General features: G+C 37.2%; 1 protein-coding gene across 6 annotated transcripts in view; it reads right to left on the reverse strand.

Moving 5' to 3' along the window:
- Positions 1 to 9,698: 9,698 nt before the first annotated feature.
- The window catches only part of LOC136259114 (transcription factor 7-like 2), a 45,375-nt gene continuing 29,943 nt past the window's right edge, over positions 9,699 to 25,130 (reverse strand). For 2 of the 6 annotated variants that reach the window (XM_066052541.1, XM_066052543.1), the window contains 2 exons: positions 23,937 to 24,228; positions 23,078 to 23,638 (listed from right to left, as the gene is read on the reverse strand). In XM_066052541.1, coding sequence (XP_065908613.1) covers positions 23,540 to 23,638; positions 23,937 to 24,228 — 391 coding nt within the window. In that variant the 3' untranslated portion in view covers positions 23,078 to 23,539. Of the gene's footprint in view, positions 9,954 to 10,897; positions 11,018 to 14,411; positions 14,566 to 23,077; positions 23,639 to 23,936; positions 24,229 to 25,130 lie in introns of those variants that run through there. The other 4 variants (XR_010703196.1, XR_010703195.1, XM_066052542.1 and 1 more) reach the window with 4 other exon arrangements.

The raw sequence follows: 25,130 nt of genomic DNA on the forward strand, positions 1-25,130 counted from the left end.
GCTGCAAATAAATCACCCTGTAGAGAATTCAGCTACAAAAAAATCACCCTGTAGAAAGATCAGCTAGAAGAAGTCACATTGTAGAGAGTTCAGCTACAAAGAAACTACCATGTAGAGAGTTCAGCTGCAAACAAATCACCTGTAGAGAGTTCAGCTAGAAACAAGTCACCCTGTAGAGAGATCAGCTAAAAACAAGTCACCCTGTAGAGAGTTCAGCTAGAAGAAGTCACATTGTAGAGAGTTCAGCTACAAAGAAACTACCATGTAGAGAGTTCAGCTGCAAACAAATCATCCTGTAGAGAGTTCAGCTAGAAGAAGTCACCTTTTAGAGAGTTCAGCTACAAAGCAACCACCATGTAAAGAGTTCAGCTGCAAAAAACTCAATCACCTTGTAGAAAGATCGGCAAGAAGAAGTTACCTTGTAGAGAGTTCAGCTACAAAGAAACCACCATGTAGAGAGTTCAGCTGCAAACAAATCACCTATAGAGAGTTCAGCTAGAAACAAGTCACCCTGTAGAGAGTTCAGCTAGAAGAAGTCACATTGTAGAGAGTTCAGCTACAATGAAACTCCCATGTAGAGAGTTCAGCTGCAAACAAATCGCCCTGTAGAGAACTCAGCTACAAACAAATATGCAGTGTAAAAAGATCAGCTAGAAGAAGTTACCTTGTAGAGAGTTCAGCTACAACAAAACCACCATATAGAGAGTTCAGCTACAAACAAATCACCTGTAGAGAGTTCAGCTAGAAACAAGTCACCCTGTAGAGAGATCAGCTAGAAACAAGTCACCCTGTAGAGAGTTCAGCTAGAAGAAGTCACGTTGTAGAGAGTTCAGCTACAAAGAAACCACCATTTAGAGAGTTCAGCTGCAAACAAATCACCCAGTAGAAAGTTCAGCTATGAACAGATCACCCTGTTGAGAGTTCAGTTAGAAACAAGGAATCCTGTAGAGAGATCACCTAGAAGTATTGCCTTGTAGAGAATTCAGCTACAAACAAACCACCTGTAGAGAGTTCAGCTACAAACAAATCACCTGTAGAGAGTTCAGCTACAAACAAATCACCCTGTCGAGAGATCAGCTAGAAGAAGTCACCTTGTAGAGAGTTCAGCTATAAAGAAACCACCATGTAGAGAATTCAGCTGCAAACAAACACCCTGTAGAGAACTCAGCTACAAACAAATTACCCTGTAGATAGATCAGCTAGATGAAGTTACCTTGTAGGGAGTTCAGCTACAAACAAATCATCCTGTAGAGAGTTCAGCTACAAAGAAATCATCATGTAGAGAGTTCAGCTGCAAACAAATCATCCTGTAGAGAGTTCATGCAGCTATGAAAAGATCACACTGTAGAGAGTTCAGCTAGAAGAAGTCACCTTTTTTAGAGAGTTCAGCTACAAAGCAACCACCATGTAGAGAGTTCAGCTGCAAACACATCACCCTGTAGAGAATTCAGCTACAAACAAATCATCCTGTAGAGAGACCAGCTAGAAACAAGTCACCCTGTAGACAGATCAGCTAGAAGAAGTTACCTTGTAGAGAGTTCAGCTGCAAACAAGTCACCTTGTAGAGAATTCAACTACAAACAGATAACCCTGCAGAGAGTTCAGCTAGAGTCAAGTCACCCTGTAGAGAGAATCCTGTAAAGAGTTCATCTAAGTACAAGCAGATCACCCTGTAGAGATTTCAGCTACATTTCAAGTCACCCAGTAGAGAGATTTATCCTGTGGAGATTAATTGACATGTAATAAATATATGCTCTCTTTTTATATTATGAACTCTTGATATATGCATTATATATATAATTTGTACATTTACTGATAAAATCAGAATGAGTTAAAGTGTTTATAAAATCTGCTTCATCTTTTTCTTTTTCTTGTGGTAAAAAAAAATAGGTTAAAAAGCCCCAAAGCTGGCCATAGGCCGGCTTTGGGGTATACAAATACAAAAAGAAGTGAAATCTAATCAAAAACAGCCAAGTTGTAAAAAAAGGAGTGCGGCCCTTGAAAAGGCTATGGTGAAAAAAGATGTGAAATCCAAGGTGGCGGCCAAGAAATGGCTGTGATGGTAGGTTAATGGTAAAAATTTTAATAATGACAATTCAGGTGAATTTTGTGCCAATTGACCAAGCGGCACCAAATTCACCTGAATTGTCGTTATTAAAATTTTTATCATTAACCTACCATCACAGCCATTTCTTGGCCGCCACCTTGGATTTCACATCTTTTTTCACCATAGCCTTTTCAAGGGCCGCACTCCTTTTTTTACAGCTTGGCTGTTTTTGATTAGATATTATTATATCAATGACTTATTGTATTAGATCCTTATAAGGAAATTTTTATTTCTAAAGTTTGCTTAGAGGTTACTGATCTAACAAAAATGTATGTTATTATTAAAGCTGTCTCCATTTATCTAAAAATAAATATTATCTCAAGTCAAAAAATGTAAGGCAAAAACTATTGGTGGGAAACCATGGAATTCTTTGCCATCCGATATTAAGGAACTTCATTCATTTAGAGATTAGTCATTTTTTGTCAACTATGTAATTCAGTGCTGTTTGTGTACTTGTATGTGTGGGTGGTGTATGTATGCTATTGTCTTGCTTTTGTGTTTATCTTGTATGTTCGTGTATGCTTAGTTAGTTGTTGTTGTTGTTTTTGTATCACTCCAACAAGGAGGAACAGCATTGTGCCAATTGTTGTGAGTATAAAATATTAAATCAAATCAAATCAATACTGTAACTTCTCTCTCTCTAGCTAACACATAGTAAAATTTTGGAGGGGTGCTTTAGTTTTTTCATGCAGGCTTTACAGGGTTACATGAGGATACATTGGGTTATATGAAGCTACACAAAGTTACATTGGGATAATTGTATGAGGCATGTTACATAAGGCTACAGTGGTGTAGCTACCATTGAGGCAGCTGCTTCGGTAAAAATGTTCAACAATAATCAGGCTGAGCAGCCTTGCCGGAGTTGTCAGTAGCACCCCTAATTTTCTACTCAGTCAAATATTTACTTACTGACTACTAAGACAGTATTACTGTACTGGGGCGGATCCAGACTTATGGAAAGGGGGGGTCAAAAATGAACTGAGGCACTACATTGTTTCTGGTTTGATAAGGTGAGACCAATAAATAAATAAATAAATGTCACAGCCAACTGACAATAGCTGCCCACCTCACCAACCACGAATTTATAGCTGATAAAGTACATAAAAATCCTAAAATAGCTCACTACACACTGTTCTAATACTGTGACTGCTTTAATAGAGCGACTGCTCTATTAGAGTATCTCGATCTTGGTATACTAAAAATTTTTGGAGGGGGGTCAAGAGCCCCCTTTGACCCCCCTCCCCCTGTGTCCGCCCCTTTTACTTTTTTGGAGGCTGCACCCTTTTTACAACTTCCAAATGACTGTGCCATAATTTTAAAGTACCAGTAAAGGCACAGCCTGTATACCAGATCAGTACATAACAGTACAATATAAACAATTTATACAAAAGTAAATCTAGCTAGAATCAAGTAAGATTAATTATCTATTAATTTATAGACTGTTATGTATAGTGACATAACTATAACATTAATCATGAGAGTAGTATGCTCCTAAAATATACCATGACGCTTTTGTGCAGTGCTCCTCAGAAATCACTCCTTTGCCTGTTATTCCCAAAATTACACCAACATGCATCTATGGCCAATAATGTCAGTATCAGAACTTACATTGTTTCAACCTCTTATATAATATGGAAAGAGAAGCTCAAGTCTATATAGTAATATTGTCACCATCACCACGGACACCAGTTCAAACTGTTTAAGTACAGTCAAGATTATACTGTAGATCAAAATAGTTTTAAAATAGGTTAATATTGGAACACTGCCTGCAGTTGTAGTTAACACTAATTCTGTATTAATTCACTGTATTTGACTACAAAATTATGTGATTACAAAACTATGTTTCAACCTAATTGTATCATTGCTACAGTATATTATAGTAAAATGTGTAAATGTAATACATCAACTCAGTTTTTCCTTTAATTCTATATAATTTGTCATTTTGAGTGGCTTGGCAAGTACAAAACATCTTCAGTTGGCCATGTATACAGTACTACTCAAGTAAACATGTATATAATTATACTGAAGAAAATTTACATGGTGTATGTGTGCATAACTGTATGTAGCCTAGCAACTACACACCTTGTGCACATACAAGACAATTGTTTTAGGTATAGTGGTTGATAAACCCTGAGCCTTGACTATTTACTTAATCAGACATAATTTGGAAACATACATTAAACACAGGAAATGTAAAGTGGTTATATAGTCATCATGGGATAGTTGAAATCATCCTTGTATAAACTGAGGTGACCACAATTTTCACTAATGGACAGATGGTCTCACATGACAGATATTTGATAAGGTAGCTCCACATAAAAGTTATAGTCTGTAAACAAAGCAATTAATCTGCATTTTATGCAGGACACAATACATATTAGTTGTCAATTAAAAATAAAATAATTACATACCCTGTATGCAGTGCTACCAGACAAAACCTTGTAGTCTTCGTATATATTGTTAGGAGTGTCGTAATCATGAACCACAGTAGTGGTTCATAAGAGATTTTTCCAAATCCTAATAGAGCACACACCTAAACATCACCTTAGGAGGCTTCCCCAACCACAAAAGAAGACTTAGAAGTTCATTTGGAAGTAGCACATGTCCACTGGAAAATATTTTGTCTATCTTATTATTTTTTCCCACAGGGCTAGAACAAAATGTGGGTACTTTTTTGGGGATAAAAACTACATAACGTTTGTTCATATTTCTTTCTTCACGTCCATGACCTATTTTGCGTATGTTACAATGACAACACCCATTCTCAAGCAAATTTGCTTTTTGTAGGCCATTGATCTTCTGACTTTGTCTTTGCAAGGGTAACCAATGTTTTATATGTTAATAAGTATCCAATATATTCATGTTAACATGTTCATTTGGAAATCATTACCTATACTTAACCACAGTATACAGCATATATAAGTTCATACCAGAGCAACAATGTTGTTGTACATGTGTATATACTACTGTGTACTTGACTTATTGTGATCACATAGCTGCACATGTACAAGTGTGCAATGCATAAATAAACCAGAAGCCATAGTATTGCTGACCACAGCATGGTATACACTGCCTATAGTTGGATATGTCAAAGCTGTATAGTACAAAGTACATTCAATAGTAAGGAAACGATATACTGGTGTTTGCTAATTCTCTGCTTGATCAGGTGGCGCCTTTGGTTCAGTTTCTTGGCCCTAGTGAGATATTGGTACAAGCATATAGTTATTGTGCTCATTCATGCTTACATCCAAACAAATAAAGTTTCCAGCTGAGTATTATATTTTATACCACTATGACACCTCAGATCAAAGGAAACCACAAGGACAGGGTTATATTTCACATTATTTCCCTGACCACAGAGTGATAAGTTAGGGTAATACCATGACTAGCTGAGTCAAATATGCCCAAAATTTTGCCAAAAATGCTCTCAGGAATTTCCCAAAATTTTTCACCCGTTATGCTTGCATTATGGTCCTAAGTTATATTATAATCAACATTTGTAATTATCATGGAACATTTTAATCAATGTATGCTCTATTAGAGTATTTCACTATAAATTGACTGTTCTATTAGAGAGTATCGATCTAAGGAACTATGCACAATGCATTTGAGTGCTCTAATACAGTTTGCAGTTTCCACTGACTGTTCTATTAGGGAATATCAATCTATTTTCATGGAATTAAGCTATATAGTTTGAAATATCCACCTCTTATGCATTATGCTGGAATAACGCTCCATCTTATTATGCTGGCATATGTGACCGTCTCAGCAAAATCCCGATTTGTTCGCACAATTAAAAAAAAAATTTTTATTCACTCAACAATATCAGCAGTGTCCAAGGAATGGACCACCAAAGTTTGAGCCTTCTGTGGCGTGTAGTTTTGGAATTATAGCGATAAACAGTAGGAAGAGCAAGGTAATCGATTTGTACAGCGACTATACTGAAAATAAACTACTGGCGCTTACATTCGCAGCCATAACTTCCGTTTGGATTAGTCTACAATGTTGAAATTTGGCTTAAAACGTTCACCATGGACCAGCACATCAGTCAAGGTATAGTATTAGCCCTGTAGTTACTTGAGCATATGGATACGAAGGCGGTTTGGTAGAAGAAACGATGACAATCTTGTTTACGTTTACCGCATTGTAAACAAACGCACGTGACACGCATACCGTTGGAGCTAGAGAAACAAAACAAAGATTTTAGAACTCTCCATGAGCAGACGAATAAGATGGTATATAGTTTTAATCGATTTGAGTCTTCTTTCTTCAAGTACTGGCCCGATAAAAACTTGCGTAGTTTTTTTTTGTAGCATGCGTAATTTTACGAATTATTTTTAAATTTCAATTTTCTCAATACGCATGCTTGTGCGATCAAGTCAGGGTTTTTGCTGAGACGGTCACATATTTGACGCAGGCCTAATCATGACATAGCCCTGACCACAATGCCTTTGATGCTGAGGCTTCTACAAAGCATCAGTTCCTTTGATTCTTTATTTTGAGCTGCTTAAAGTTTTGCATTGTGGGTTTGAGTTTAGCATAATATTATAGACTTATCTCAGCGGAGGTACGACACGAACTAAGCGCCCTCGAAAAGAATTCGTGTTAATTGCATACTTCAAATTTTTGAATTATGAAAAGTTATGTCTAAACAGGCGTTGAACGATTGAAGGGCTCCATGGACATTTCTTACTTTATTTTCAGCAGCGCTAACTTCACTGTATGCTACTTATCATTCATTTCCTACGTTAAGTTATTCATCACGTGACAATGTCTCCATTAGATCGCGTATACTGAAGTAAAACCATAGGGGTTGAATGGGGTTGATTGCACCATTGAACTTAGCGTAGGAAGGGCTTTTGATTGGTATACAATTTTCTGTAAATCACTCCTGAAATGGGTTTTCGTATTCTTCCCACACAAACTCTACTGCTCACGTGCGCGTGTCGTACCTCCTCTGGGCTTATCTGGCCTAGCATTCTCTTCAAGGAAATATAATTGAATAAGTCATCATCATGTAGTTCGGCTGCTACACAGTGTTGGGAGTAACGCGTTATGTAATATTACTTTTGTGGTAACAAAGTAATATAACGAAATACGCTATAAAAACAGGTAATATAATGCAAGTTACTTTACTTACAAATGTAACACGTTACCTAAGTAATACAGTTACTGTAACGAGTCTAATATTATGTAATATTATTACTAGGGACCCGCCGATTACCTATTATGCTATGCTGCACTGCTCAAAATTTTGCCTATTATGCTTAAATTAATGCTCAACATTTACCTATTATGCTCAAAATTATGCTCAATATTTATACCTAAATTTCATGTTTTTTTTAGTAAATTTGCACTTTATGGGAAAACAGTAAGTTGCTGAAGCACAGATTCTAAATCCTTGCTTGTCAAACTGCATGTCACAGAAAAGATCGATATACTCTAATAGAACAGTCAGCTGTCTGATTATTTTCTGACTGTTATATTAGGGTATATCGATTTTTTCTGTGATATGTATTTTGATAAGCAAGAATTTACGGTAATGCACAAGTCTTCTGCCTATTATGCTAGCATTATGCTCAATGCTTTCAGGCACCTATTATGCTCATTATTATGCCAGCATAATCGGCGGGTCCCTAATTATTACTACAAGTAACGAAGTTACTAATCTCGTTAGTTATCCTCTGAGTAACGCCTAGCCACAACGAAGTAACTAGGCCTACTGAATGAAGCTTATTCACCAGCTTCTTACTTATAATAAAGATTTGCATATTGTCCAACAACGCAATCATGTCACGTGATAAGGTGATAGTTTCACACGTGACAGCTTAAGGCTGTGGACACAAAGTAATATAATATTATTACAGTTACTTTATTTTATGGGTAATATGTAGCTGTAACTAAATAGTTCAGTTGCAAGTAATATGTAACTAGTTACTTTTACAAAGTAACTTGCCCAACACTGCTGCTACACACCAATAATTAGTTTCAGTGTTGGGGATGGTTTTCTATACAGCACATTTCAACCATGTGACCAGATTGCTTACTAAATAGACATTCTCAAGGTAGGCATTCCAGACCGATTTTTAAATTTTGGAAAAACGGGCTTTTTCTATGCTCAATAGATAGAGTATTGATTGTCGATCTCAGAAATGTATAGTTTGTTGGGTTGGAATTAGCTACTTTGGCATGCACAGTGCTTAAAAACTGAAAAAAGGTACATTTTTTCTCCAGGGCTCCCCGTACATTTTACAAGGAAAAATGGCACAATTGAATCAGGAAGCCATCTAGCAATCTGGACTATCTTGAAACTGCAGTTGCTCCTAGCTGCAAATTTGTACATGTAATGAAAGTAACTTCAGGTCTCAGCGATCTTTGTATGCTTTGTGGTGAGCAAATATGTTTCACCTACTGCACACTTCTCAATACAGTGGTGTATACCCATAGGCAAGTGGCTATCTCAAGTTGGTAAAAACATCAAGTTAGCAACTTATAAAGGTAAACAACTAGCTAAAGTGGAGGTGCCACAATGATGCAACAATACCTAAGGTGGAGTTGTGGTTTCAATTATGGCATTGTTATGCCGACTTTGAAGTGGTTTATACTTTTGAGCTGATGACACAGCCATCAGAAAATTGCTCTGGAGCTGAAAATCGCTAACCCGAGTGAAGTAACTACGCACTTTAAAGTAAGCACCAGTGACTACCTTCCACCCGACAGTACGTTTTTTAAAGTTTTAAAGTATTCTACATAGATTACAAGATTTGAAAAGATTACAAAACAACACAGAACTTACTTATATGTAACGCGCATGATAACACTAAGATTTTCATGATGATCAGCATGTGGACAAACCCCACAGCGATTTTCATCCTCATTGGAGCTCGGACGACGGAACAATCCCAAGTTAAACACGAGTTGTCATTTTGTGCCAGGGTTCTATTGGGGAATATACGGAGAATTTTTTTATTAAAAAATCTCGGATACTGGAATGCCTACTCAAGGTCAGTAACCTATACTCTTCAGCACTTACCTTAGCAACTTAGACTATTTTAGACTGGGTTACTTGGCTAGAAATGGTATCACTAAAGCCAGCAAAACCCACAATCATTTCTTTTGTGAATATCACAGCCCAAAATTTAAACCCACAATCAATATGTAAATACCTTAATATAAAAATAATGTGGTGAATGTAGGTTTGTCTCTTCGCCTACCTATATCAGGTGAGGATGCCCAAGTGTTATTATATTATTTATATTATGGCCACTTTGATGTACCTGATATATATGCCTGTGGCCCTCAGGTTTGGGCATATATACTAGGAAAATCCCTCGTGGCCATGGTATAACCATTAAATAAACTTTGATGGTGTCACTAGTAATAATGTTGATTACCACTCGATGTATGCACACCTACCTAAAATTTGACTTACACATTAATCAATGGCAAAGCAATTACATAACTAGTTTTTCAGTCTGATGTTTCTTTAATGCGCACTTCCTGGGCCAAGACATTGGACTATAATGTCACCAGACAACCTTTGCGTGTGGGCAGCTGGGGCTGAGACTATAGTATTTTATAACCGTGTCAAATTTTGCTTCATAAATCATAAATCACACTGATGTATGAATACAGAACAACACATCAGCAATTTGGTCAATGGAAGTGACAGTACTGTAATGTTGTCATGTTTGTCCTTGAAGGGGAGTATTCTGCAGCATGTGAGAGGCTGGTGTCATGTCATCAAAGATTCTCTACTCTCAGTGGTGGCCACTGCTGATGGAGACCTGTCACTCTCTTCTTCAGAGACTACACAATTATCATCCTCCACAATTACTACTGCCTTCTACAGAGTAATAATTTAATGAATGGCACAAAATACACAGTAAAATATTTCTGACTGGCTGAGCAAAAACCAGTTGTTATTATTAATACCATTTGTGACCCAGTCTGAGAAAACCAGTTTTATAGCCCATGTCAGCAGATTCGATTTTTCACCCAGGACACAAAGCTACATGAATAAACTATCTAATTCCACAATCAAAATCAGCTAGACTTGAGTGGTCTGGTTGTGCTGGCTGTTTTTCCCAAGCCCAGTGGCGACCCGTACGTGCAGTGTGGGGCCTTAATGGAGCTCTGGTCGGCCTGGGGATGACTGTATGTGGCTGTACAGCTCTGTGGTGTTGAATAAGTACCTCTGCTGTGAATTTCCTTTCATTTAAGCCAATTTTGATACCTCAATGGCCCAAAACTTGGCCTGATTCATCTCAACGCCTTCCTTTTCAATTTTTGAACACCATCTTGCCCGCCTTCCAGGCCCCACCTCCCACCCCTTTTGCAGCTCGCCTGATACAGTCAACCTCGGTTTAAAAACTATCTAAAATGGCGGGAAACTTAGTTATTGGCTACTTGCACAGTGGATGCTCTGGAAGGTAAGGAATTGGTGTAAAACGTGTGAAAATTTGGTACACATAGCTTCAACCATTGGCAAGCTACAACACACTAAATACTTAAAACCGGCATTTCTTGATACATTTAAATAGGCGATAAGCCCAGTTTTCCCAGACTGGGTCACATTTTGTTATAATATCATATTGGGTAAGAATATTTGTGCCACATCACAAAAATTTTACACACATTTTCATTTTAATCACATTGGTATGCATGAAACCTATAGAACCTACATTATCGGATTTGTCTAGTTGTTCATGGAGAAAATCTTCATTTAATGTGCGTACAATCGCATGTGAGTTATGAATGCTTATTTATGATGCGATATAAAAAGTTTACCATTGTCATTTCTTTGTTAAAAGTGTCTTATTCTTTGTGACCAAGAAGAAAAGCACTCTACCTTGATGAATGCACCAGTCCACGGTGAACCCAATCCTCAGTGGTGAGTTATGATAGCACCTGTAATTTATTAATTTTCCCATAATAGTAGGGTGACATAGTGCAAAAGTTACATCGTTTGAATGAAACTTTCCATATCAATTGCACTCCTAATAGTATTCATTTTTTGATATAGTGCCATCACAGATGTGACCTATGCAGCTATTTTTTGTATTGAACATTTGACATTTTTGGCTTTATCTTCCTGAGGCATTATTCTGCATGTTTAGAAACGGGCACTTTAAAATACACTTTTACATTTATACAACAGTTATTTTTCATACCTAATGTTGTTCTATAGAGTAGTCTTTGCTTCCAGACACAGAGATTGACTTCGAGGAGTGCTTATTTATTTATAAATGCATGTGCAGAGGATAGGCTAGCATGCTACAGTGTACCATACACCATATGTGACCTAATTTTAGAAAACCGTCGATATACGCACATTTATCTCCAAATTCGTTTTATTGGTTCTTTGCTGTCTACAGGGACAGAGGAATGGATTGGCTAAGTTTTAGCTTCATAAGATAAGCAGTGTGGGAATACAGCAGTAGACACCCGGACGAGCGAATAAATCAATATGTACAGAAGACATCGAGAAAATAATCTACAGGCGCTTACATAAACCATCATAACTTACTGATACAACGGCGTACGGAGTTAAATCTTTGCTCATTGTATTCACCTTGAATTTGTGCATCCACCAAGGTATAGTTTTTGCCAAAGATATTCTTCTGTGATCCGGAAGAAAGGTGAATTCATTGAAGAAAAATCGTCATAAATTCTTTCGTCACCGCAACGTAAACAAACTCCCGTAACTCAGAAACCCACCTGTATGTGAAGATGAAACAAGGATTGTTGAGCTCCCTATGAATAGGGGAACACGATGATGCCCAGGATTTATCCACTGGAGTGTCAGTTCACTAACCAGTAAGGCGATAAAAACTTGTGTAAATTTTTTCTGAAGCTTGCATTTTTTATCCATTGTTTTTGAATGTGTTTTATTACAAAAGTACTATAGTGCGTATATCGACGGTTTTCTAAAATTAGGTCACATATACTGTTGTACATACGCTACAAAAATCTAATACATACTCACAGAGATTCAGCTGGCATACCCCAACTTAGCCTCACAGGCCAGGACCTAAGCGTCTGCGCCTTATACTGAAAGCTGAGAGCTCCTGGATCCGGACTGCGACAGTAAACTAGGGTAGATCTCTACAATTACATAACTTGTACAACAGTCCATCTATAATACTTGTAGTGTGCTAGCCAATCCTCTGCACATGCGCTTATAAATGGAAAAGTGTCATGTGAAGACCATGTCTTGGCCTAGAAGTAAAGACTACCATACAGAACAACACTAGGTATGAAAATTAAAATTAATGTTGTATAGATGCAAAAAGTGTATTGTGAAATTGTCCGTATCTGTCCATATCTGCCTTTTCCAACTACCCAATCTGCAGTTATGTTAGTCATAAATTCTTTGAATTTATCTACCCTTGGGGTATAAAATACCAATGGGAAGGTAACTTCATAAAATTGTACAGCTAATACAAATGATCATATCTACTGATTGACTTCAAATGTAACCGGATCTGCAAGATCGCACATAATTTTATTTTGAATTCCATTTTCTTTTTCTAGATAGCCAAAGGGATGGTTAACCAAAGTTTCAGGTCTAGGAGCCAAGGACTTTTGAAGTTACAGTGCTACAAAGTGGCAATAACAGAAAAATTGATTTGTACTGTGACAATACAGAAAATAAACTACAGGCGCTAAATTAAACCATCATAACTTACAAATACAGCCCTATACCATACACCATTGGGTTTTCCATGAACAGGCGAATCCATTGCTGGGTAAGTTTTGTCTTCCGGGCATTTCCTACAACCAGGGTGAAGGCAAAAACGTGAGAAAAAATGATAGTGAACTTTATGTCCAACGCAAGGCAGACTAACGCTCATATCTCACTGGGAGTACTGACACGAAATAAAGATTTTGGAACTCCTCTTGCTTTGGGGATCACAATGCTACCAAGGTTTATACCTTTATCACTTTTCTTCACTGTGAAAGAAGCACCAAAAATTTACAGAAATCTATTTATGACTTCGTAAATACTTCACCCATTACGTTTATTGCATTCTACTGTAAAATTAGGCTTGCGTGAACATATGGGGTTCTTGCAGATCCAGTCACAAATAAAAGCCAAGTTGTTTCTTTCAACAAGACCCTTAACCAAAGGTCAAATATGCAATGGCACTATATCCAAAAACAAGTGCAGAACTACAAACTACGTATGTGCGGAACTACAAATTATGTGCTAAGTTTGATGCTTTTCTCACAAAGTGCACAAAATCACCATATTTATGTGCTATGCCGCTCTACTATAACCGTTGCTGTACAAAATTCTTGCTGCTCTCACTGCCTTGTGTTATAGCTCCAAGATTATTCATCATAAAGACTGAAACATTAGCAGTCCACACCTTTACTATAGATAACATAAAATTTGGGGAATGTGCAAAAATGATGGATTTTGCTCAGCTGGTCACATTAATAAGCAGCAGTAGCATAAAGTACTAGCAGACAGGTACATACATACCAAAGCAATGATTATATTATTCCCAAAGGATAATTATTTTCCTGGCAATGATGTCTTACCAGAATGACTGGTTAGGGATCAACGTAGTATGCAACTATTATTTTTGTCACAGTTTAATGCCAAAGTATCATACTGGTGAAGAACCTACAGTAAATATACTTACAGGTCTTGAGTACCATGCAAAATTTCAATGCCATTTTCTACACTTTTAGTTTGTACAGAGGCCATATTATTACCACCCCCTTTTAGGTTCTATAAACAACTTAACTACTGTAGCATACAGTAGAATGGTAAAACTGTACATCAATTTTTATATTGACACTGTACAGTATATTCCTGTTTAAACTAGAATTGTAATTTGAAACCAGAATTGTAATTGTACCGATTACCAAAATTTAACTATGAGCCTTATCCGAAATTACGTCACAGACATAAAATGGCCGCTGTAGTGTGGGGATGTTCGAAAAATTTGTATGGGCGACTATGGGAAGAAAAATTTTGAACGGCGATATCTCAGCTAAGACGGAAGATATCAACCTCTAACCAGCAGGTATGGTTATAAATTAGCAGAAAGAATAGGAATTTAGCGTTGTTTTGAAAATCAACTGAAAATCACTTTTACGCACTTATTGTAATGTCTTATAGCCATACCAGCTAGTTAGAGTTCGATATCTTCCTTCTTGGCTGAGATATTGCCATTCAAAAATTTTCTTCCCATAGTCACCCATACGAATGTCCCCACACTACAGCGGCCATTTTTATGTCTGTGACGTAATTTCGGATAAAGCTCATCATTACATTTTTGAAACTCACTTGATGTGAACCACTAGACATTGCAGGCTTTGACACTTTAGTGAGTGTTGAGGCGTCTTCAACATTGCTAGTGGTAGTATTATCTATAGCAGTAGTTCCTGCTGATGAAGAAGACCCCTCTTCATTGTTTTCATAATCATTGTGAGGTTTTCTTCTGTAGAAAGTAATGAACACAACAGTATATTAACATCTTAATATAATTGTACCATCTAAATTCAAAAGGGAGAAGTGTGCTAAATTTTCTTTTATACGACAATGAAGCACACTTTGTGTGAACGTGATATAACAATAGACATAACCCATGGAGGCACTGGAATGACCACAATTACGACCTGGTCTTAAATCGTTTACTACCATTGCTGGTCAGATTTAGTGGCCGCTTGATATTGAACTTTCAATCTTATTGCATTGTTGGCCACACCTCAGGCCACACTTGCGAACAAAGGTAAGATAGTTGTGAAAACTGTGTATTACCCAAATAGCCAGCTTTTCTCAGTCATTCTCCCTATTCTCCTATCCTAGCGTGGAATTCTGGATCTCAACTTGTGCGATAACTCTACATTCAATGCTACAAATTAGCCTATAGATAGATGCATATAAGTTGTCCACCCACCACCCCTATTCCTACCATCTGTGATATTATATCAGATCAAAAAACCTTGCTTAAATTTTGGGTTGGTTATTAATGTGCTCTACCATGCCTATGAATAGCTCTACTTATGGTGAAAATTTGTTTCCTATAACTTTAGCTAGCCATTGACCGATTGAATACTTCAAACATATCTGCATATAACCTGTATCAAACAATGTACAAAATGTACATTTTTGCGAATATGTTCACAATGTGCCCTTAGACTCTATTTAGGCTGTTGTGGGTGGGTAATAAATCTCATATACTCCACCTTGTTTTCTAATATACTCAGACACAATATAACACAATACAATATATGTATGGTGCCTTCAGGCACAGTATAACACATGTACGCTCAAAACTAGGTTTCTAATCAGTATGCATTTTTCACGTGCAGTGATGTAACGAGGGCACTTATTTTGGCACGTGAGCATGTATAATTGCCATGGTGTTAGTGTTATCGCAAGAAAAGCAGCTGCTTTTGCTGAGCCTACAGTAGAAACAGCCGTGGATGAGGTAAGTAATCTGAGTGTAACGTGAAATAGAGTCTAAAGCAGTTATACAGGCACAATGTGGAGTCTAGGAAATTTATAAACCCTCAGGCCCTTAGTAGGGCCTTCGCTTTGCTCGTGCACTATAGCCCGGGCCTTCGGGTTTATAAATTTCATAGACTCCACATTGTGCCCATATAACTATTATTTAGACTCAAAAGTGCTTAAGCATGTAAACATACTAGATGAATAAAAAATTGAAAATTTTAAGAGGGAGAATAGGGATAGCTGAAAAAAGCCACGAAACAAGAAGGGATCGCTGGGGTGGTAATGTAAACCACAAATCCCTATTTTGACTCTCTGTCATAAATCTTTAGTTACATGTTCCGTCATTTTGAAATGAATCAAAATAGGGATTTGTGGTTTACATTACCACCCCAGCGATCCGTTCTTGTTTCATGGCTTTTTTCAACGATCCCTCTTCTCTCTCTTAAAATTTTCAATTTTTTATTCATCTAGTTTATATAAATAATATACTTTTTATTAATCTAGTAATGGATTATTTATTGATAATGAAGACTGCTGTGAATAGTGTAATTTTGCATTGTGCATAGTAATGCCATCGACATTAAATTTTCAGTATAGCTACACACATGAAACTGATAAAATTGCAATGTTCATACAAACTGAGAGTCTCCTAATATGAGCTATAATTTACATTACTAGTACCTTTAATAGCTGTCAAATTCAGTGCAAGGATTGCTGTTATACACTTGACTGCATTATTAGAGTATTTATGTGACTGCTCTATTAGAGTATCTAAGTTTTCAGTACAGATTAAGCTTCCTGGCCTATACTGAGTTAATAAGGACAGATTCTATTAGCAACAAGCAGCGCAAAGCAGAAAACACAACTCTGTGAGTGCAATCTTGTATGGCTTCTCGTGCATAATGGCATTTTGTCAAGAAGAAACGGTCCGGTTTGGGCTGTTTCCACCCGAAAATGAAATCAAAAATAGGTCATGGACACGCACAATGATCCATTCAGCAAGTCTTGCTTAGCGATTTGACCATTTCCACCTTCCGTTTTCATTTCCACTGTTTCCAATTGCCTGGTGCTAATGTAACCAGCTAACCAAACTATGTAAACAAGTTTGTCTTTGGTAATTTGTACCTGAGCTACAATGGGTATTTGGTGCTTTTATTGAAGTAAATGGCTGTTACTTTAAGTCTTTTACATGCTATTTTTCAATTCCGCCTATCTCTACTTAGCAATAAAAAAACTAGCATAAATGATTATGGCATTACAACATACATAACCCTGTGGAAAAATCCCTACAATAGCAATGAACAACATAGTTGCTATGACATTCCTACTTGGATTCCTACTTCATTTAAGTTTCAAATGCACTAGTATTGCTTATTTATACTGATATCATGAACCACGATAGTGGGTTCATAATAGGGATCGCCCATGTTTTTTTGCAAAAATCCTAATAGAATGCACACCTAAAAACCACCTTGGAAAGCATCCTCCAACTCAAAATAACCCTCTGGTGGTTCTTTGCAATGAGTATAGGTCCACTAGTAAGTATCAGGTGAAAAGGAAACAGTATGTGTATTTCAGACAAAACTGAAATTTGTTCATATTATTATTATATATTATCTAGGACCGCGTCACATACAACCAAGTACATACACCAACGTTGCAACCTACTCATTGGACAAGCTATAAATTGTGCCATAGGCAGCACTCAGAGCAGTGTGTGTGTACCGGTGGAAATGATACATATGCATACGTACACAGGCAAGGGAGTTTAACTGGCATCAGAAAACCACAATACTAAAACACAACCTACACAAAAACCAAGTTAAGTTAGCTATATTGAAAGTAACTATATATTGTAGGTGTGACGTGTCTCTGAAGATGACTCAGCAGTGAAGTGAGGCTATGCAGAACAAGGGACACGGTGAAGGCACAATTAGCAATTGATCCCAATCAAGCCAATATGGCACAACAGACTCTGTTGTAACTAGAGGCCACTGGTGATGTGCCGGTATATCAGCGGTGTGGCATTGGCACAGTGATCACAGTCTATAATATTATGCATACAGCCATGCACAACATACAGGAGATAGTTACACATTGTTGTATATGCAGCACTGCATCGGCTTCTTGTTTAGCTATTACAGACTCACAGTAGAGTAGTAGTAGTTTAACCAAGTAGAAAATAATTCCAGCCGCTAGCAAGTCAGATGAAGGATGAAGATGTATAATACAACTACTAGTACAAGTATTACATTACTCATTACCTTGTTGTTCCAGCTGGTTGTTTACGAGCACATCAGCAGGTATCCCAACTAGTCATCAGCTGGTTGTTCACTGCATGACGCCTGGAGCGCATATCCTGCATACAAAATAAACAGTTACAAACATTTAAACATACTTGTAATGACGTTTACTAATCTTCTCCTTCGAGCAATCTGTAATTAAACAAGGGTGTGGTGCTGGGCATTAAATAGAATTACACGTATGGTAAAATCATCAGCACGAACAGGCGTACTTATTATACGGTTGTGCCTTCATTCACAGGTGAATCTATCCCCACTTAGTTCATGTCTCTAGGCATCGTAGTTTTCTCAAACATTATTTATTATTTATTTACTTATTTCATTCATTATTAATGACATAATTTTAACCGCATTTTGTATTATTCTTAGTACTTGGTTGTATAACTAGGCCCGGGGCACATACATCCAAGTACAACCACCAATGGGACAATCTACAAATGGGACATGTACAAACAGTGTATGACCAGCACAGTGTGTGTGGATGGAAAAGATGCACATACACAGTATCACATACAGTAAACATAAATTATGCAATAACAATCGTGAGGGCCTGCTACTCTTGATGTTGATTTTTAAGCTTCATTGCTTGCAGGCGTGAGCTTCAATGCCATCGATATAAGAGCATGTGCTTGCACCTTAACTTGTGAGAATCATGCAGTAGGGGCAGTGACAATGCATGATGTGGTCTTTCATGGTCGGGTAGCTAAATGATAACATGATTCCATGAATAAACTACAAGATGAAATTAAATTTTGGAGAACAAATGATTGTATGCAGCTGATCACTGTGAAAGATGGCAGTACCTTCAATAGGATAAAAATCCAATACCAGAAAATAATGGATATGCCACCAGGAAAATGTACAATTCCATTGTACAGTAGCATTGCAGACTATAACTATGTATAGACACAATAATATAGTTAACAGTACGTAGGTAAATAAACAGCAGCAATTATCAGCCTAAGGGCACATTTTGTGTATGTTGTGTTTTTTATCTCAATCAGGTTGTATGGGATGTAATTATGGCAGTGTTTATATACTTTCCGTTTCAAAGTGATCTCATTCCTGGCACTGAAAGGCTTCAGGTTGAGAGCTATGCATTATCACACAGACTTATCAGCTGAAAGCTGTGTTGGTGTTCTCCACATAATGCCCTGCCAGGCCCAATGTAAAACTACTGATAGCTGAGTGCCAGTACATCGATGGTGTGGCAATGATATAATGATGCGTAACACAATACTGTACAACATACAGGAGATGCACTTTATACTGTAGAACTTTATGCAACAATGTATTATTAGCACTGAACACTGGAGATGATTCAGCTAGCTGAAGCCAGGTAAAGGATGAACAGAAGTATACAAAATGATACAATACACAACAAACAAACAAACAAACAATCATGTTAACATGAAAACATACTCTTAACCTTGTTCATCACATGGAGCGTGTCCACTAGCACCTGGCATGGCGACTTGGAACTCACTGTGCACCATGAAAATAGCTTAGAAACATTAAAACATACTTGTAATCTCGAGTAAAGTGGCCTCTGGCTCTCCTGCAATCACTTTCAGCGGTTCGCTAATCTTCTCCTTCGCGCAATCTGAAATTAAAGCATGGGTGTGGTACTGGACGTTATATAGAATTACACGTACGTTTAAGTCATCAGCACGGACAGGCACAACGGTTACACGTTTGTGCCTTTAGTCCAGCGCCTAAGCCAAATATTTGTTCACTTTTTGATAAAAGCACCAATTTTTTTACAGAGTATATGGAGCGTGCACTAAGTGTTTTAAGAAGGGGAGGCACATAAAAAGTCCTCAGGAACACCCCTTTTTGCACCCTGACAAGAAAACTATTTGTTACTATTAAAAATCAATCATGTTTCTATCAAGTTAAATGCTGGGCCTAGTATCATAGCAGTACAAAGCATACAGCTGGAACATAATAGCCTATTAGTAATCTATAAAAAAAACAAATAGTTTTCTCACCTAGGCAGTAAACAAAATCACTAAAATTTCTATTTGCAGGGATTCTGTTAAAGTTTTGGACCTTCAATGCTGATGATTGTGTAGTAGTACTATGTACAAGGATCATCCTGATGTGTATCGTTTCTTTATTAAAGGGGTATAACAAAATTATTTAATGCTAAAGTCACAGGTGGATATCTCAACAGAAAACCATGAACTACAGCAGTTCAATTATCAAGCACAGAGCTTGAACAAAAGGTCCCTTGTCTTTATACTGGGCACCACATGAAAGGTAATTAAATTTCTAGTTTAATGAAGGCAGTTGCAAGTTGTTTCAACATCTTGTCCTCAAGTTACAGTGCTTTCAATTCAGTGTAATATAGTATAAGCAAGAAAAGCACAAGGGTGTGTCATAAGGTACTTCTTAATGCTCAAAATCTCACTTCATTGGAACCCAGCTCCTTTATGCTTATTTTGAGCATTATCACAGTACTAAGAAATACCTTAACACTCATCTGTATGCTTTTCTTGCTTATACTATATTACACTGAATTGAAAGCGCTGTAACTTGAGAACAAGATGTTGAAACAACTTGCAACTGCCTTCATTAAACTAGAAATTTAATTACCTTTCATATGGTGCCCAGTATAAGGACCTTTTGTTCAAGCTCTGTGCTTGATAATTGAACTGCTGTAGTTCATGGTTTTCTGTTGAGATATCCACCTGTGACTTTAGCATTAAATAACTTTTGTTATACCCCTTTAATAAAGAAATGATACACATCAGGATGATCCTTGTACGTAGTACTACACAATCGTCAGCATTGAAGGTCCAAAGCTTTAACAGAATCCCTGCAAATGGAAATTTTAGTGATTTTGTTCACTGCCTAGGTGAGAAAACTATTTGTTTTTTTAAATAGATTACTAATAGGCTATTATGTTCCAGCTGTATGCTTTGTACTGCTATGATACTAGGTCCAGCATTTAACTTGATAGAAACATGATTGATTTTTAATAGTAACAAATAGTTTTCTTGTCAGGGTGCAAAAAGGGGTGTTCCTGAGGACTTTTTATGTGCCTCCCCTTCTTAAAACACTTAGTGCACGCTCCATATACTCTGTAAAAAAATTGGTGCTTTTATAAAAAAGTTAACGATTATGTCAACGTTAAGGGCTTATGTACTGCACTACTTCATTCATAGGCGAATCAATCCCCAGTTAGTTTGTGTCTCTAGGCCTCATAGTTTTCTCAAATATTAATTGTTATATATTTATTTACTAGGCCCGGGGGCACATACAACCAAGTACAACCACCGATGAGGCAATCTACAAATGGGGCATGTACCAGCACAATGTGTGTGGATGAAAAAGATGCACATACAGTAAACATAAGTAGAGATGGAGCGATACCACTTTTTACCGATATTTCCGATACCAGTATTTGTACTGAAATTATTTGCTGATACCGATACCGATACTATAAATTGATGCCTAGACAAGTTTATTATAGAAATTTCATTGTTGTGATGCATAGCTAGCTATTAAAATATCACAGTAATTGATTGATCTCAGTTCAATCAAGTTTTAAACATTCATTGTATCAGCTAAACATGATAAAAACATCATTGTGGATTACTAATTTCTTGATTTGAGGTAGTTTTCTTGTAAGCTTATTGATAAGGCAATTAATTGCGTGGGCGGCAGATAATTGTACAGTGTTTGTTACAGCTTTTCAACCAAACCTTTTCATGAAAAGGTAAGCCAAGTGGTCATAAACTTATTTCTTGAGGAACAACTGCATTACCATTTAATCACAAAGGATTCACGTGCTCTAATATATTAGAATACACACGGAGCAGTTGCAGCAATACTTGGAAAAGGGTAACAAAGGCTTTGTTTCGCTACTTTGTTAGCTCAACTAAGTTACTGATTAGCTCAACTAAGTTATTAGCTACTGGAAACTTAGCTAGAGATGGTTTAATAAAAGTGGTGAGTGTCTACTGTGGTATCTGTACCTTGTATTACCGATACCGATCCGATACCACTGGTATCGGCATCGATACCGATACAGGTATTGGTCCACCTTTAAACATAAGTGATATATGCAATTACAATCGTGAGGGTCTGCTACTATTACGTTGTATTGAATACCTGACCATGGAAAACCACATAATGCATTGTCACCGCCCCTCCTGCATGATTCTGAGGTGCTCTCATATCTATGGTATGAGTCATGCATGCCTGCTAGCAATGAAGCTTATACATCCATTAAACAGTCCTAAAATTATAATGTTTAATGAGGATGAATCAGGGTACTGGATTAAGATATGCATGGTTGCTGAAGTTTCCAAGAGCAGACGTCAATGATAAAGAAGCAGGGTATTTCACTAGAAACTGTTATCTTACGTTATTTTTATATGAGCTGGGCCATATATATATATATGTCCTAAAATGATAACATGATATACTACAAGATGAAATTACATTTACAATGGTGTGGCAATGGCACAGTAATAGGAGATACACAATACAGCAGGTGTTACACAAAACTGTATGCAAGCCAATAAAGGGAGACAGCCAAGCTATCCATAAGCCAGGAGAAGGCAAAATGTACAATACAAGAAAACATTAAAACATACCATGCTCTTTACAATACATTTACAAATACTAGAGGTAGCCAAACCAACTACAACCTAGCAAGCCAGGTGTAAGTACAAAATAATACAAACAAACATACCGCTATTAATCTTTTTCCTGGTCTAGTGCAGCTGGCATGGTGAACTTTGTGTGTTGGGCATGGCCGCCTTAGTTACTTTCCTTTGGTGGAGCGCATCCACTTGCAGCTGGCATGATGACTTGAGACTTGGTGTGCCAGCTGGCAACAATTCCAAAAACAAATGATCAGTAGTTCATTCGTCTAAATCACTGTTTGAATCCGCCTGGTCGATTAACTGCATTGTAGTGGGAATCACATGCTAGCTGTTTTGATCGGCATTAAAGTACGGTTTCTATCACCTCCACAAAAACTCGTGCCCATTATACGATTGCCTCTTCGTTCAACATGGATTCTATTCCTGGTAGTGCGAAGCCTTAGGTCTTGTAGTTTTCTCAAACATTATTTATTTAGGGGTCATCCATAATTTTCAGCATTTTCACAAGAGTACAGAGAGTACTCTTTTCCATAACCCCCTCCTAAAAGCGTACTATTAAAAATGTTGATATCGATCATGAATTGTATGCATGTATGTATGTCACATATGAAATTGTTTTATATTAATTATTGTTGCTGTTTTTACACTGTAGGAAATGCAGACAGATCAATCATACAAGAAGTTATTTACATGTGTGAATTTGTGTGACAGTCATATACTTATTTCTCTTAAGGTCTTCCCCTTCCCAGTTTGTGATTCTGCTCAGTCTGGTGTTTCTGAAGCTGGTATCTGGTGGGATAAATTTCAAAACAAACAGGACATTTTATCTCAACTTTGGACTTCTTTGACTGTGAAGTAGATTCTGATTCCTCTCGTGACCTAGTTCCACTGTGTATCAGGCATGTGTGGCACTTCTTGTCAGCTTCACTGGTAAAATCATAATGGTAAAGTGCACATCACAGAAATGGCTATCTGTTGGCTGTCTTCAATAAGATGCATCAAATTATCATCAGTACTACAGCTTGCAACACCTGTACTATCTAGGCTGAGTTAGAACACTTTGTACATTATCATGAGCTTCAGCACCACTGCTGACGTCTTCTACTGCTGTAGTTTCTTTATTCACTGTGCTTGTCTGCAAAGAAAACAAGTTATAGGTAGCTATTGTTCGATACATTGTGCAAGTCACCTATTTGTAAACACTACTTCTATAGATCAAACTACCTGGCAAGCTACAATCCCGTATGTATCAAATAGTGCTAAACCTATCAATCTAGCCATTTAGTACTGTACAGCTACGTACTTTCAGTACAGTAAAAGCAGTTTTTACTGAAAGTGATCCTGGCTATTACCCAACATGGCCTAGTCATAGCTACCTGTATACCTAATGCACAACTAGCTATGTGGTTTTATACCCTGTTTGTATATTGTACCTTGAAAAATGAATCAATACTCCTTGTCCTGTTCCGCTTCAAGTGTTGCGCAGCTTTTTTCAGTGCTGCCACATAGTGTTCTTTGCTGTCAACAACTCGCTCCTTCCACTCCACTTGCACGTGCTTCACTGCATCTACCCTCTTCATCTTCGTATCACTCATCACAACAAAGGCGTTCACGAAATGCTGGTATTGATTAGCTGATGACTTGTGTACATTATCTGGATGCCTAGTGAGTTCCAGAAGAAACTGCTCTGACACGAGCTGCAACTCACGTTCCGCCATCTTGATACTGAAAATGAATGCGCATGCTGAATTATTTAGAATTATTTTTATATAGCACTACTAATATCAACATTATTAAAAAGCATACGTATTAGATTTACCCCCTCCCCCAGCGTACGCTCTGTATGCTTGCGAAAATGCTGAAAATTATGGATGACCCGTTATTATTTATTCATTCATTATTATTTATGATGTAATTTTAACTGCATTTTGTATTATTCTTAGTACTTGGTTGTATAATTATTTATGACATAATTTTAACCACATTTCTTTAGTACTTGGTTGTATAATCATATTATTTTTTTATTATTCTTTCACAGGCATAGCAAAGTTTACAAGGAGAATCCTAGGATAAAAAGTTCCTAGAGTAAAAACCTAACTTAGTGGTCACCTCTTATGGACCACCTTTTTACAAAGACCACCTCTGTACAAAGATTACATTGTAATTAAGTGACATACTTAATGATATTAGACCACTTCATGGTCACCTTTTATAAGACCACCTCTTTACATGGTAATATTTGATAAGCTCCAAACATGTAGTTCATGACATAAAAGAGGTCAATGTCATCTTCCATATTTTGGTCCACACTTCACTAAAGTCATCTGGCTTTCTGTATCGCTTAGTTTGTATCAAAATGTGTCATACAAAATAGTCCATACAAGTGAAGTGTAGCTAGTACAGTGGATCCTCGCTTATCCGAACACCGAATGTGACTGTTCTATTAGAGTATTTTGTCATTAGTATGCACTCTATTAGAGTAAATGACTGTTCTATTAGAGTAGTTTGAATGAAGCTCTATATAAATCAATGGGCTTCAGTTATCTGGACAATTTCACTTATCTGAACACTTCTGGCTAACTATAAGAACAAAGCTGTTCGGATAACTAAGGATCCACTGTACACAT

Source organism: Dysidea avara, chromosome 6 (assembly GCF_963678975.1).
Source record: "Dysidea avara chromosome 6, odDysAvar1.4, whole genome shotgun sequence".
Taxonomy (NCBI): Eukaryota; Metazoa; Porifera; class Demospongiae; order Dictyoceratida; family Dysideidae; genus Dysidea; species Dysidea avara.